This window comes from Quercus robur, chromosome 2 (genome assembly GCF_932294415.1).
Source record: "Quercus robur chromosome 2, dhQueRobu3.1, whole genome shotgun sequence".
Lineage (NCBI taxonomy): Eukaryota > Viridiplantae > Streptophyta > Magnoliopsida > Fagales > Fagaceae > Quercus > Quercus robur.
This window is the reverse complement of record NC_065535.1, coordinates 72411998-72428914: the sequence shown is the minus strand read 5'-3', so window position 1 is coordinate 72428914 and position 16917 is coordinate 72411998. Positions and strand designations below refer to the sequence as shown.

Genomic DNA, 16917 nt, shown 5'->3' with positions numbered 1-16917 from the left:
TATTTTACTAGTTGAGCTTACTAAAACTTACAATAAAAGCTCAACTTTTGTTTAGTTGATATATGGTTCTTCAAATTATAATTAAATTTATGTTATGGAATGCCCTAAGGGCAAGTTATGGTACATATAATACTCCATTAAATAATATTTTTGTACACTTTTCAAAAAATAAAATCACATTATATAGAAATATCTATAAAAGCACTAACAACCACAATGAATTTGTGCTTGCAAGTTAATTAATTATTGACAATTGTATTTTCTTTTTTGAAGATTGGCATTATAGTCCATTAACCTTTGCATGTAAGACACTCGTTAAAAGGAACTTTAATTTTTTTTAAGTAATACTACAAACACAAACTATTTTACAACATTTTTACAAATTGCTGATATGGCTTTAGTATTTTTCAAATAGTTATTGTAAGTAAAAATGTGATATTAGTGATGGACCCATATTAGGAGAAATTATAAGGTTCTCATTGTAGACAAGTGACGTGGTCTACCATTTCACTAAAAAACTCCCACTTGTTTAAAATTACTGAGTTAGAAATTTTTTAAACAGAAATTAAATACTGTCTTAGCAATTTTAAACAAATGAAAGTCTTTTAGTGGAATGGTAGACAAGTGACGTGGTCCACCAAAGTACTGTATAATTTCTTCCATATTAGAATTAGTAAGAATTTGCTACATCAGCAATTTGTAAAAATGTTGTAAAATAGTTTGTGTCTATAGCATTACTTTTTTTTTTTTTTTTCAATAGTGGGAACCTTATAAATTTTTTTTTTTTTTTTTTTTTTTACCTTATAATTTTATACTTAACAATTTTATACGTCGTTGTTCAAATATATATATATATATATATCTTTTATTCTATATATAGAGCCTTTATTAGAATATTTACCTATCATATTTTATTTAAATGGTAGAATCGATATTTATTGTGCATTGCATTGATTACTGAATGGTTATATTTAAAAAGACAAAGAATAGACTCGTATTATAAAAAGAGGAAAAAAAGAAGAAGAAGCAAGCTATTGGTACAATAAAAATAAATGTTTACCATTACTTTGAAATTAAATTAATGTCAAAGATCCAATCAAAAAATATATCATGACTACATGGCATATGGACAGCAACTGCAGCACCATGATTGGGTCAATAGGTTAATCTTTTCATGGCATCTAATTTTTTTTAATTCCTCTTATGCAAAAAGGCTAAAAAGGGTGGAATCACACATGAATAGAATACCTCACATATTGCAAGGGAAGGCCAAGATTTGGGGATTAAGTAATATGAATTTTTGGGCACTGCCTGGCTGGGAAGAAAGAGAAATTGTGAGTGGTCTAGGATTCTTCACTTTTTCCATACTAGGGGAGTTTCAGTTACATGATTGCATTAGTTGCATACTATAATACAGAGACATACAGACAGGCACAAAAGGAGATCTCTATAATAAAAGGAAAAGAGATGGTTCATATGGGGAAGGTTGGATTTTAGAGAGATGCTTTAAAACGAGCTAAGCAATGCAAACAAGAAATTTATAGCCATTTTAGTGATTTTAAAAATGAGTAGTGTTACTTCCACTTAATAAAGAAAACAATCATAACTTTTGTGAATAATGTGTTTTAGTTAGATCAATTAGTAAAGTTTTTTATGGTTGAATAAGAAATCCGAGGTTTAATTCCTACCTACACTAAAAATTGATTGATATCTTAGTTTGTGGTCTAATAATAAAGAACTATAATCAGAAAAAAACACAATAAGTTGAAACCCTCTTAAAAAAAAAGAATAAAAAATAACTTTTGTGAGTACAAAAATGGCATGTAGCTTTGAATCTCTCTTTTTAAACAAAACTGGTCGATATGGGGAAGGTTGTATTAGAGGTACAGGTACTTCAAATAAGCAATCAAACAAGAACTTTTGCCACTTTCTTATGCTCCAAATGATTGTTAATGAACCCCACTTAATTAAAAAAAATACTTTAACTTCCATTAGTACTAAAGTGACATGCATTTACTGACGTGGTATTTGTATGATTTTTTAAATCAGAGCAGACAAAGAATCATAAAGAAATCGATCCCTATTTTCTAGTCCAACTAATTAATTTAATCAACAATTTTGTATAGCGGATATTATTTATTAAAAAATATCTAAAAATGTTTAGCAATGTTTATGTGAGTTTTCACGTCTTATTTATTAAAAAAAAGAATACATATATATATATATATGTTAAACATATTAACATTATTAAAAAATAAATATCATCCTTAAACTATACAAATAATAATCCCTCAAAAAAATTGAATAAGTTCTAAATTTCACTACATCCAACAACTTATGAAAAAGAAATCACTAATGAAATACTAAAAAAGGAAAAGGTGGAAGTTTGGTAAATAGCAAGAAAAACAGGGTAAACAAATTTGGGACGGTTGGATATGGCAGAAATAAAGAAAAAGAAAAAGAAAAAATATATATAAATATATATATATATATATATATATATATATATATATAAACTAGATTTAATATTGGATTGGCATGGTCTTGAACTCGGCCAAGCAACACTGACTGCCTTTTACGATGTAGAAATAGGCTTGTTGATGGAGGACTTGATCTCGGATCTTTTAGCATAAATCCAAGGTCAACTCCTCCATGATCAACTCCTTCATGATCTTCGTGTCATTAATTTTTTTGATCCTCGGCTCACCAACTAACAAAACTAATATCTTTTTGTTTTGATTCCAAACATATAAATGTTGACTAAACTAACTAACAAAACTAGTACTACTTGTTAAAAAAATCTTTTGTTGCATCAAAATATGTAAAATTGTAAATTATTGTTGACTAATGGTAAAATGAAATGTTTAGGGACAGTTCGGTATTTTTCACCCACACGTATTTCCAAAAAAACTAAAAACATGTGTTTAAACACACTACCGATCATTGAAAAATGAGATTTAGGAATACACATTGAATCAATTTGGGTTTCCTATAGTACATTCATAATAATTATAAAAGTCTTTGTGGGGGTCAAAGTTCCAACTCTCTTAAATTCTTTGGAAAAAAAAAGGTTGAACAATAGAATTAACCCCCCCCCCCCCCCCTCCTCCCAAACCCCCCCAAAAAAAAATTTACTGTTGTAGTTTTATGCATAATAGTACTCACATGAGGATGGTTCCTACGGAGATGGGTAACAAATAACCATTGCATATTGATAACTCTCATATACTTATGACACCAAATACCAGCTCCCCCAAAAAATCCATTCAAAAAAGGATATCACTTTCATTTTTGAGGATTAATTTCTATTAGTCTCATGATTGAGTAAAATTTTTTGAACCCTTGGCAAAGATAAGAACAATAATTCCATTAACACAAGTTTTTTCATAACTTGACAAATTGTGATTAACATATAATATGATAAGGGTAAAATTTAGGCATATTTCCTTGGGTGCAGCACATTAGATTTCTAAATTAATTATCTTATTCAAACTTAAATCTGTATTAGATTTTATTGTCCTTGAGAAAGATAATAGTGGTTGTGTTCTATTGGTCAGTGCAACAATGTGTTTGAATTTAAATAAATAACCTTATAATATTTTTTTTAGAACAAATTGAAGAACCTAATGTATAAAAAATAATAATTTCGTCAATTTGCATGAGGCATGTCGTCTGAACACCCTCCTTAGGTTCAAAATAAATAAAAATAAAAATATAAATAGATAATAATAATAATAAATAAAATACTTTAAAATTCCCTTTAAAAGTACTTAAAAATTTTATTTGACAACAATAGTGGAAAATTATTAGATACTTGAGGAAAATAATGTTTTATATATACTTATTGTGAATGGTGGTTTTCGATATGAATTTAATTAATAAAAAGAGAAGAGAGATATTCAACCATTTTTAAAAAAATTTATAAGGTTAAATTAACATAATTAATAATTGCATCATACGCTTACTTTTCACTTTGCCGACAGATGCCTAACTTGCTTTCAACTGAACCTACACTTAATTATTCTTTAGAATTTCCATCTCAGCCTAGAGGATTTTCACCTAGAGAAGTGGTCAAGATCTAAATTCAATGGCTTAGATGTTTTAGTTTTACACAACTATTCTTACCGTTTAGTAGCCCAAACCCAAAATACGAGCCTGAATACAGACCAAGAAAACCTGAACTAGTGGGAGAAACACCTTTGTGAGTAGGAATAGGATTTCTAATTACGATTTTACACGCTGAGTTATACACTTCCATACACCCATACACACTCTCTGTTAATACACGATTTTCAGCTGTGTATCACTACTTTTCTCTCATATCTAAGCTTTTTAGTATTTACTGCAGCCCTATATTATATATACATGCCCGTGAAGCCCATACTTTTTGACTTAATCTGGCATGAAAAGAGGTCACACACAGCCACAGGGACTCGACTTAATGGTCACGGGACCAGAGTTCCATTGGTTTTCCAAAGGTGGGCATGATAGAGATACTAGAGACTTGACAGGGAAAATCTTATGTGCATTTATATAAAGTTTTGTAATTAAATTTAAACACGTGTTTGTTTTTTAATAATTTCAAACATACTATTGTACTATATGTTGTTTAAATTTAATTAAGAAAAGTTTCTAGTCTCCTTCCCAAGATTCCAGATTTATCTCAATTCTCACCACATAAAAAAAGAAAACCCACATCCACACCCTAAATAGGAAAAACAAAGCACCAAAGTGTTTCTGATGACCACAAATGGCATAGTTTTGAGAAAAGGAAAATGTCCTGGTAATCCATTTATTTGCTGGTGGTATTAATTCTCAAGGATGACGATTCTTATGGCCACACACCAAAAGAACATACCTATATGTCAAACTCTGAATCAATGTATCTTACCATTGGAAGTACAAGAACAAAGGAAATAGAAGCTTGCTGTTTCATTGATAGTTAATTATACAAAAATGATGGATTATCCCATTTAAAAATAGGCCATCAACAATAGACTACTTACAAATCTATTTTATGCAATTTGAATGATCTTTCACAAAACCACAGTGACTAAGACAGGGTGAAACTCACTAATTAAATAAAACCTGTGTTGTGTGATGCTTTAACTATATAGAAATTTGTGGTCTGGCAAATAGCTTGACAGGAAGATTAGACAAAAAGACGATAATTATTTAACCTTTTTGTTTCATATGGGAAATATATAGAGGCAGCCACCATCAGTGACCTTATAGACGACGTTTCTTCTTCTCTGGTGTTGCATGCACTTGTGCTTTAATCCCATACGTACGTAACTGAAAATTTTCAAAAGCCTCGGAGATTGCTGCCACCTATAATGTAAAATCAGGAAAAGGAGAGAACATTACTGCTACCAGAATAGAAGAAATTTTAATAAAAAATGTGTTAGCATTGTAGCTTACAGACCAGTTCAGGCTTTTTAGAGTACACCCTCACTATCATATCTTGATATGATGTAGGCAACAAGTGACTAATGCGATCATCAGGTATCGAGAATTTATCTTCACTCTCATAATCCTGAATAAAACCTGAACTGTTAGAAATGATGCTACAAAGAAATCCTAACAGAAATCTTTCAAACTTGATACAACTGCTTTCCTTTCATTTCCTCTTCTTTTCAATTTGATAACATCCCCTCTAATCAATATTTTGCCAACATGATTTTCTTTAGAATATCTCATGTACAATGGGGTTTTAATCTTATCATTATTATCCCCTACAAAACTTAGAAATTAACTGCTGCAAGTAGCAGGTAATACGTTCTCTCAATGTTTCTACCATACAAACATACAACATTACAAAACTCTCCCTCAACAGAAGCATGAATAAGGACCCCAAAAATAAATTGAGGCAGCAAAGTGCTCTCAACGTTTCTTAAACCAAAAGGAGACTGAATGGTGTGTGAACTAATATTTAGCATTGAAAATTTAACCGGCCCCCCCCCCCCCCCAAGTTATGTCAATGTTTCTTCCTCTTGTATCAATTGTTATGGAGAAAAACTGTCGATTTTCAAGGTTCCCTCTTTAGATTACTGGCAAGCCAGTTATCAGTTGGCTGAACAGCATTTTGCAATACTATAAACATGCATTTACCCTGTCTTAGTAATGCTGAAGTAAAGTAAGAAAACAATAATTTCAAATCTTAGATCAAAGATATTAAAAGCTGAGGACAATATGCTTAAACAAAACTAGAATCTAATAAGGTTCAGGTAAGTAAAATAAATTTGCGTACCTTAAAAAAGTTGATTCTGGAAGATGATACATGCACCAAAAAGAGGGCAAAGGTATATGCCAAAAATACATAAATAAATTATAAAGAAGAAAAGTCCAATTAAATTCATCATAAATGCTTCATACTTCTTCAAGTACCTTTCTAGAGGATTTTGCCTTCCCCGAGTCAAATCAATCCTGACATTGCTAACTGAAACATCCTCCTCTTTTAGTATCACTCCACCATTTTTCTATGATATCAGATTGAATTACACTCAATATTAGAGACTCAGCTTTACCCGCTTTCAAAGAACACAACACAAGCCAGTTGAATATTTAGCATTTGGCACACCAAACACCAAAATCCATGTTTCATGAGATGTGCCAAATGCCAAAAGAAAAGGCATGGAATTACAATGATGTTCTATAAATGGCGTAGTACGGTCAAAATACTATAAATTTTTTAATGGTTTTTTTCTCTCTCCTCGTGTCACATCTCTTTTATGAGACATCTTTCTTCTCTCTCTCATGCCACTATTCTCTTTCAAAAAAGCTGATTTGTAACTTCTTTTTTCAGTGTATATAGCTAGGTTGAATAAGGACCTGACCTGGGAACAAACAATATCTTGAGGAGTGACAGCTTTGAAATTTTCTAGTTTGTCCTTTGGTACAGCATACTCATTACAAAACTGCCACAGAGAAAAGACAAAACATTATAAACATCAACATTTTTATGCACAGGTTCAAGTCCCTACAAGTGCAAAATAACAGGTTCATCGACATTATGAAAATATGAACATTTTGAAAATACAAGAGATCTGCTTATTGCCATTATTACTTACATTTTACATTAGTTTAGAGTATGAAAGGAGTTATTAGCTAGCTTGGCTACCTGGTATAAATTCCTCCTACGAATGCGCATGATTAAGTCCCTAGATTCCTTCAGTTCTGGGTTTGAAGCGGTCTCGATAGTCTTCATTATCGTGTCATCTAGCTGCATTACAAAGGAAGAAAGATAACAAAGAAGTTCATGATATAAACACAAGATTATCATTACGCCAAAGTTCAAGTAAGCAGCTCTTGAAACCTTCCAGTACTTAGAAGGATCTTGAATGAAAGATGAAATATTTAGATAATCATTTGCTTTTAAAAGTGCATCAACCACCATAAGCTCTATTGCCTGAAAAAGAAGATTCCCATATTAAATAAGAGGAATTCAAATTTTAATAGTAATTCTTTTGGGGATGTGGGGATATGAAAATAAGGAAAGGAGAGTTATGTGCCTCTCCATACAGATGAAAATATTATTTGATTGAAGAATAATTTTATCCATTTTACCTTTACTTTTGGATGTGTATAAACTGTTCGATACAGATCTGCCCGAGTGGCAAATAACTTGTGGATGGTCAGATCTAGCAAAAATACCAATTCATAAGCAGGAGATTTAAAAATTAAATGTGAAATAGATGAATTTGATTGAAAATACTAACAGTCCTTAGCAGGATAACAGATCTCATCACCCAATACCCGCATTGACTCCATTAACCTGGAAATGGAAAAGAAAGCACGATACCAGAGAAAACTTTCAATTATATACCTAAATCAAAGCCCCACCAACAAATAAAGTTAGTTAAAAGTTCAATAAAACCTCTGAAACTGAAAGTTGCACCCAAGACCACAAGCTCGGCAATCACGGGCAATATAGTCAAACCTGTGAATTTTTAATTTATTGAAAGGTTAAAATTTAGTAGTAATAGTATGAAGCAAAAATATTTATATAAAAAAGAAAAAAGAAGCTTGGATGAAAAATTGGAAATATAATAAATTTCCAACAGAAAAATAACCATATCTTACTTGTCCACATCAATTCCATTTCGGCCATTTGCAACAATATCATACAAGAAATGCTTCTCCCCTGAGCCCTACATGTTACATACAAATTAGAGACTGGAAATAGACAATAAATTTGAAATGACACCAAATAGAATGAAAACTATCTGAACAAACACAAAGTTATCTAGAAAAAGATCTTACTATTGGCCGTACAAATTCAGAGCTCGCCAGTATCATCTCCTGCACAGGAAAATTAATAAAAACCATGAAAACAGAAAATCTAAATTTGTTATTTAATCATCCGAGAAACTGTACCATAGTGAAGAGAGGATCTCCCCAGCCCCTCCTCTTTTTTTTAATTTTTGGAAGGAGGGGGGTTGGAGATTGGTGATCAGACAACCTTCTCAAGCCATCCAGCAACACATGGTTTGAAATTTAATTTTCCATGTAATGTAGTGTAGACTAGTACTACACAGAGAATCTCCAAACAAAAGAACAGTTAAACCACTAATTATATTTTCTAGATGCAACAACATACAAGTTAGTTTATAGTTAAGGAACCATGTCATCCTGAATTTTTACAAAATAAGTCATTATAGTGCCAAGTGATCATGCGCCAGTTATTTGGTGAGAATCAACAACTTCATTAGTCTCTTCAACTCTATCCAATACTATAATAGTATTGGAAGAATTAAACAAAAGGATGCTAAGATACTCAATAAAAACACAGAAAATCAGCTTACCTTGACTTTTCTGATCATTTCTGGATCAATTTCAATATAGTGCTTATCAACAATATCGTCGACCAACTTTACTGACATTTGCTCATGAGACCTAGAAAATCAAAGTTTAAACCTTTTTTATCTTCTGATGGGAAACGGAATTATTAGGAATCAGATACTGAAAGAATACATTTCCCCCAGAAAGATCGAAACGTAAAGTTGAAATAAATGCATTCTAATTAACATACCAATGACCATCAAGAACCTGGGGAAGAAACTCGCGTTCAAACAAGTGACTGAAAGGCCCGTGACCAACATCATGCAGAAGCCCTACAAAATGTATGAATGTAAACAAAAGTTGGCATAAAATATAAGCAACACGGGAGAAACATAATTCATTACCTGCAAGTTTCACTGTTTGAATATCAAATTGATCAATATCAAGCTCCAAACCCTGCAATAATGACAAGCAAACATACATGCTATCCACAACTTCTTCCAAATTGCATGTTAACAAATATGAGTTACAATAAAAAACAATTTTGTACTTGATAATTTTTAAGCTTTTGAACAGCTTCACCAGCAAGCCAATACACCCCAAGAGAATGTTCAAACCTGGAATGCACAGCACCTGGATAAACCAAGTGTGCCATACCTGAAACACATGAAATATTTTATATGTAAGCAAGTTTTTGCGCTGTACTTGAAGATCAACAAATGATCATGTATCAATATTGATGCTTTGAGTATATTTTAGTTACAATATCAATATCAATGGCATTGCAGTGTCGATTTAAATGTAAATATGTGTAAAGACTAAAGACAACCACTCAACTGTCATAAACTTAAAGTCAAATACACACACCCACAAATATACGTGCATACAAGAGTCTCACTGTTGGATGGAATTGCTGCTTTTTCAAGCAATAACAATTGTTTCTGCCATCAAATCAGATAAAAGAGTTTCACACCAGGGTGTTACATTCTACTACAAGTACTTGATAGCTCCTAAAACTGCTACAAATAACTGCTTATGTCAAACTTTGATAGCCCAACTCAAAATTAATTGATGGGTGCAAATGCAATTGTCCAAAGGTCAGAATACTCACCAAGCTGTTTCAGCTCACGAAGCCTGCAATATCAAAATTAATCGAAATCTTTAATAACAAACAAAATAACTATTGCCAACTAATAAAAAATAAGCAAGCAATGACAAAAGCAAAGATAATTTTCCAAAACATTTTTTGGTTAAAGCACAATCCAATATCCCCGATGGCATTGTAGAAATTTACTTGCCTTTGAAACTGTTCGGTATCAATGAACTTCAAACAAAGCTGCACCCAATAGATAAAAGAGTAAGTCAATCTAATCCCATGAAGTGAAACTTCTATAACGGTAATCAAAATTTTTAAACTTGTCTAAGAGAAAAAAAAAAAAAAAAATGTAACACGTGTCCAAATACAGCTTATACATCTTGTACTAAGTATTGAACTCTTTCCTTAAAAAAATGAAAAAATAAATAAAAAATAAAACCTCAAACTTTATACTAATACTTTGCTATACATATGAAGTACTAATTGACAAAGCCACGCAGAGGGAATCAAAATACATCTTGAAAAGAGGTGATAGTTTCTCTCTGCTAGTGAAGGGTGAGTTCCCATCTCTTCCTAGAGTGTAGAATAGTTGTCCCTTCTCTTGAAGGTGTCTATGTCCCCCAAGGTAACAGGTTTACCTTGAGGCGTTGTGGGTTTTTTCTTCAGGGTATTAGGGAAACAGTCATTAGATTAGGATGGAAGAGCTAACAAAAACCTGGAATAGTTTAACCCTCTCGGAATGTGAAGGTTCAAATTTTCGCATCAAAGAGGACCAGGCGAAGAACGAGTTTATTATAGCAGCAAAATTTTTTACTAAGCGAGCTCTTAATATAGAAGCAATCGCTAAAACTTTCACTCCTATTTGGAGATCGAAAAATGGCTTCAAAATTAAAAAGGAAAGTAGTCACATGGTTTTGTTTACATTTGATGATAAGAATGAGATGGAGAAAGTCATGGCAGCTGAGCCTTGGAGCTTTGACAAGCGTCTAATGGTATTGCAGCGTTATGGGAAGGAAAAGGACTTGGGAGATATGGAGTTCAACAAAGTAACATTCTGGGTGCAAGTACATGACCTCCCAATTAGATTTCGAACAAGGAAGATAGCGGAACAGCTGTGTGAAGCGATTGGGAGGGTGAATGTAGGAGCTGATGATGCAGAAACAGAGGGAGATAACTTCTTGAGAGTCCGGGTTACCTTGGATATCTCCCAACCTCTATGCAGGGGACGTGTTATCTCGCTTGACTGTGGGAAAGATCTCTGGGTGCCCTTCAAATACGAAAGACTTCCAAGCCTCTGCTTTTGGTGTGGTTGTTTAACACACGATGATCGTGATTGTGAAGTTTGGGTTGAAAGTGAAGGGAGCCTATCACCGGAGTCCCAACAGTTCGGTCCATGGCTTAAGGCTGCCCCTTTTGTTCCAGCACGACGGTATATGGTTAAAGTACCTGGTTTTTTTGCCGGAAAAAAAGCTGGAACGGTGAAGGAAAAATGTGAAGTGAAGAAGGTTCCGGTTGTGGTGGTGCGTTCTGGGAAAATTACTCCGGAAATTGTTAGGCCTAATAAGGAAAGTCTAGATCCCCACGTTGAAGGAGACATGGATCCGGTTTTGTTGGAAGTGAACAAAGACAAGTCAAAGTTGTCAGCTAAGGAGGATTTTATGGAGGATGTGACAATACACAATCCCAAGCCAGCAACGGAAACAGTGTTTATTGATGCATGTGAGGAGGAAAATAGGGAGATGGATAGGGAAATAAAAAAGCATGAAAGTATATGTGTAAGGCCACCCGGTTTTGGAGTAGATACAGGAAAGGAAATATTGGTGAGTGAGCCTTGTGATGTGAAGCTACACCAACCCGTGAGCCTACCTTGTGATGTGAAGCCATACCAACCCGAGCCAGCAAGAGGAAAGTTGTCAGCTAAAGCTTTTGAGGAGGAAATTAGTGAGCTTGATAGGGAAATAAAAAAGTATGATAGAAATTTAACAGGACCATCCGGTTTTGGAGTTGGTACAGGAAAGGAAAATGTTGTGCCTAGCATTTATGAGCCCAAGGTGCCGTGCCAAGCAACCCATGCAGCTACCACGTTAGACCCAGCAGTCCATGCAATTCAACTGTCTCCATCAGCACGCATGCCATTAGCTGAGATCCCAAACCCTCCTGTCCATCATGTGCAAGTTGAAGGTACTTGGAAAAGGCTCACTAGAACAAGAGTGGCATCAGATGTGAGTATGGCCGAAATAGTGGGAGAAAAAAGAAGTGCAGAAAATATTTCAAACCAAATTGAGTTACCAAAAAAAAGAAGGGTTTCTCAGGGAGGTGAATCAAAAAATAAGATATTGGCGGAGGCTGGCTACCAGCCCTGCCAGAAGCAATGAGTTTATTATTATGGAACTGTCGTGGGCTTGGGAACCCACGTACAGAGAATGAGCTTGTTAGATTGATACAGGCAAAAGATCCCTCTGTCGTGTTTATAGCCGAAACATGGGCAGACGAAGTAAGGCTAGATCGTACGTTGAGCAAGATTAATTTTGATCAGAAATGGGTGGTTCCAAGATTAAACAGAGGTGGTGGATTAGTATTATTTTGGAAAAATTCTATTAGCATTGAGGTTGTTGATTCTCATAGGTATTTTATTGATACGATTATCAATGGGAATACTGAGAATGCATGGCGTTTCACCGGCTTTTATGGAGAGCCCGAAACTCACCGGAGGAGTGAAGCATGGAGTAAGTTGAGAAGCTTAAATTCCAGAACAAACATTCCTTGGATTTGTGGTGGAGATTTTAATGAAATTGTTCGTCAAGAGGAGAAGTTGGGTGGGGCACCTAGAGATCATAATCAAATGCAACTATTTCGAGATGTGATCGATGAATGTAGTTTCATGGACTTGGGATATGTGGGGCCGAAATTCACATGGGCAAAACACTATGTTGATGGGCATTCCGTAAGAGTAAGATTGGATCGATGCATGGCTACAAATTCTTGGTTCCAAAAATTTCCAGGAACTAGGATTCATCATCTTAGTTGTATGTCATCGGATCATTCTCCTCTTTTGATTAATTTGTCGGGATTGCCTGAACCTAAGAAGAAGAGGTGTTTTAGATTTGAAGAAATGTGGTTATCGGATCCTTCTTGTGGTGAAACAGTGGAGGAAGTGTGGTGTAATACAAGGGATCTAAATCCAAGTCTAGCTATTCTGGAAAAAGTGGCTAAATGTGAGAAAGCATTAACTTGGTGGAACAAGCACAACTTTGGGCACGTAAGGAGGGAATTAGAGACCAAAAAGAGACAACTAGCTTTGGCCGAGATTGAAGCTATGAAGAGTGGGAATAATTTTCGGATTAGAAGCTTAAGAATGGAGATTAAGGTGTTGCAAGACCGGGAATCAAGGATGTGGTGTCAAAGATCGAGGGTTTTGTGGCTAAGCAAAGGAGATAACAATACAGTTTTCTTTCACAGTAAGGCTACAAAGAGGCTTAGGAAGAATTTGATTCGAGGAATAAGAGATGGGAATGGAGCTTGGGTGATCGATCAAGATAACATTGGAAATGTGATGGAGAGTTACTATAAAGAACTCTTCTCATCCTCCAATCCGAATCTAGAAGATGATTCTCTTGAGAAAATTCCATGTACGGTGACCGATGAGATGAATGGAGATCTGATGAAGGAATTTACAGAACTGGAAGTAAAGGAAGCCTTGAATCAGATGGCACCTCTAAAAGCGCCGGGTCCAGATGGCATGCCTCCATTGTTCTATCAACATTTTTGGTCTACGATGCAGCATGATGTTACTTCAGTCATTCTCTTATGGTTGAACTCAGGTATCCTTCCCGAACCCATCAACCATACACTTATTACTCTTGTGCCAAAAATAGAAAATCCTGAACATGTGTCTGACTTTCGCCCTATTAGTCTTTGTAATGTCCTTTATAAGATTTATTCTAAGGTTTTAGCAAATAGGTTGAAGAAATTTTTACCTTCCTTAATTACGGAACATCAATCTGCTTTTGCGAAGGAAAGACTTATTTCAGACAATATTATGGTTGCATTTGAGACCCTCCATCATATGAAGCAACATAATTCAGGAAAACATGGCTTTATGGCTATTAAATTAGACATGAGTAAAGCCTACGATCGGGTGGAGTGGGTGTATTTGGAGAAGCTCATGGAGAAAATGGGTTTTTGTGCTAGATGGGTAGCTCTTATGATGAGTTGTGTGAAGACGGTGTCGTACTCTATCATGGTGAATGGGGAGCCCATTGGAATGATCCATCCTGAAAGAGGAATTAGACAAGGAGACCCCTTATCTCCTTTCCTTTTCCTTTTATGCACGGAAGGCCTTCATACTCTCATCAAACACTCGGCGAGGAATGGGGATATTAAGGGTTTTTCCTTGTGCAAACGAGGGCCTAAACTAACCCACTTGTTTTTTGCAGACGATAGCCTACTTTTTTGCAGGTCAATCACTGAGGATTGTAATAATGTTCTGAAGTTATTGGGTGAATATGAATCTTGGTCAGGCCAAAAAATCAACAAAGACAAGACCGCAATCTTCTTTAGCAAGTCCACCACGGATGAAGCAAAATCAAGCATAAAGAATCTCTTTCAAGTTCAAGAAGTAAAGTCTTATGAGAAATATTTGGGGCTTCTCTCCTTTGTGGGTAGGGGGAAAAAGGCTAGCTTCAACTATATAAAAGAGAGGGTTTGGAGAAAACTTCAAGGTTGGGAGGGTAAATTGTTGTCACAAGCCGGGAGAGAGGTCCTTGTCAAATCCGTGATCCAAGCTATCCCTACCTATGCTATGGGTTGCTTTAAATTACCTTTGGGACTTTGTGATGACATTGAGGCAATGATTAAGAAGTTTTGGTGGGGGCAAAGAGGCAATAGAAGGAAAATTCACTGGATCCAGTGGAGTGAATTAACTAAGTCCAAAATGGTAGGCGGTATGGGTTTTCGAGACTTAGCTCATTTTAATAATGCTCTTTTGGCGAAACAAGCGTGGCGGCTCTTGCATAATAAGGAAACTCTCTTCTACAAAGTCTTTAAGGCGAAGTTTTTCCCAAACCACTCTCTTCTAGAAGCTAAGGAATCCAATTCTGGGTCTTACGCTTGGAAGAGTATCTTACAAGGCCGTGATGTCATCCTAGATGGGGCGTGTTGGAGGGTGGGGAATGGAAAATCAATAAAGATTTGGCAACATCATTGGCTGCCCCGGAAACATCCTACTAAGGTGCTCTCCCCTTTGGTGGAATCAATGGAAGAAGCCACGGTGGAGTGCTTAATTGATAAGAGCACTAGAACGTGGAATGCAACAATGGTGGATGGGATTTTTGCACCACAAGAAGCGGAAGAAATAAAAAATATTCCGTTGGCTAGAAAAGAATCGGAGGACACACTATATTGGCCTTGGGAGCAAGATGGAAGATATAGTTGCAAAACAGGCTATAGATTTTTGAAGGAAGATGAAGTGGGTTTTCCGGTAGCGGAGAATCAAGACCATGGAAAAAAGCTTTGGAAGAAGATATGGGCTCTTGAATGTCCTAATAAAATAAGAAATCTAATTTGGAGGGCATGCCGTAACTCACTCCCCTCAAAAAGCAACCTTTTGCGTCGGAAAATTATTACCGAGCAAAGGTGTGATCGGTGCAAGGAAGAAAATGAAGACATTGTGCATGCGGTATGGAGTTGTAAGGGATTGGATGGAGTGTGGAAAATGGATAATATTTGGAGTTTTAGAAACCAAAGGAGCTTCTCTAGTTTTTCTGAACTACTGATCTGGGTATTTGAGAACAACAAGAACCCGGTTCAGTTTGCCTTCATCATTTGGTCCATCTGGCAGCAAAGGAACCAAATTCGAACCCAGCAAGCATTCCGGCCATTACATCAGCTGTTCCAGTTTGCTCATGACAGTTATTTGGAGTTTCAAGCCCTGAAATCAGCTCCGGTTCCTAGCAGGACAAAGAGGAAAGTCCGGTGGAAACCACCTGACCTGGGCTCATACAAGATCAACTTCGATGGAGCTATTTTTGCTGGGGAAAAGTGCTCCGGTCTGGGAGTCATGGTTCGAGACAAGGAGGGTCTGGTTATTGCAGCCATGGCCACTCGTGTCCCTCAACTCCTTCAGGCGATAGAGATTGAAGCTTTGGCTGCCAACAAAGCTCTTGAGTTTGCACAGGAGATGGGCCTATCTGATGTGGTACTGGAGGGTGATTCTTCCCTGGTAATGGCAGCATTGAGCTCTAAAGATCCTGGTTTGGCCCCGTATGGTTTGCTATTGCAAGACACTCTATCATTATCTTCAGCTTTTTCAAAATTACCCTACTCTCATACTAAGAGGGAGGGTAACACAGTTGCACACAACTTGGCTCAGTTAGCAGTTAATTTACCAAATTGTGTAATATGGATGGAAGATGTTCCACCTAATGTACTATCCTTTTACCAAGCTGATTTAGCTGGTATTTCCTAATTAATAGCATTCCTTTGTGATTTCTCAAAAAAAAAAAATTGACAAAGCCACGTGGTAAAATTTCAACAAAGCCACGTGACATATTGTCATAAGGTCAAAGTTAGTTACCGAAGGTTCTAGTTTAATTTAATTTTTAGGACTAAATCTAAAACTGAAACCTAAATTTTAAAGAAAATCGATAGTAACCACAATTTCACAAAAACTGAAAGAATAATCAACGAATAATAAGAAAATTAATAAAAAATTCTCTACTTAAAAGACAAATCACAGAGCACAAATTTTTCTACAGAGAGAGAGAGAATGGAAATAAATAAATAAATATACTTACTGGGTCGATGTAAATGTTGCCGTGGACATTGTCGTGGACGTGTTTGGAGAGCCTGAGATCTTGTGAGGAAGCGAAACTGTAGATGGGAGAGAGACTGTGTCCGTCGTTGCAATAAGCTCCCATTTCGCTTCCACTTCCTTCTTCTTTCTTACTTTCTTTTAAGCTCTAGCAGAGAAACTAGAGATTAGAGATACAGGAGGAACAGGAAAGTAAAGGAATATTAGGGGTTTATGCTTTGTAGCTTTA

The 16917-nt window shown here is 35.5% G+C and overlaps 1 protein-coding gene across 3 annotated transcripts; it reads right to left on the bottom strand.

The window, feature by feature from the left end:
• Positions 1–4913: 4913 nt before the first annotated feature.
• LOC126714903 (uncharacterized) lies at positions 4914–16917 on the bottom strand. Of its 3 annotated transcripts, XM_050415311.1 has the most exons (19): positions 16672–16915; positions 10080–10117; positions 9893–9915; positions 9332–9438; positions 9186–9237; positions 9032–9113; positions 8805–8895; positions 8263–8301; positions 8083–8150; positions 7877–7939; positions 7719–7774; positions 7567–7640; positions 7316–7408; positions 7121–7222; positions 6837–6917; positions 6388–6479; positions 6251–6266; positions 5426–5536; positions 4914–5331 (listed from the first exon to the last, which is right to left on the bottom strand). In XM_050415311.1, exons 1-19 carry the CDS (start codon positions 16792–16794, stop codon positions 5230–5232), a joined length of 1413 nt encoding a protein of 470 aa, XP_050271268.1. In that variant the 5' UTR covers positions 16795–16915; the 3' UTR covers positions 4914–5229. The 3 variants fall into 3 exon arrangements, with proteins under 3 accessions (XP_050271268.1, XP_050271269.1, XP_050271270.1); XM_050415312.1 differs by lacking the exon at positions 6251–6266 and having other exon boundaries at positions 16672–16916; XM_050415313.1 differs by lacking the exon at positions 4914–5331 and having other exon boundaries at positions 5471–6093; positions 16672–16917.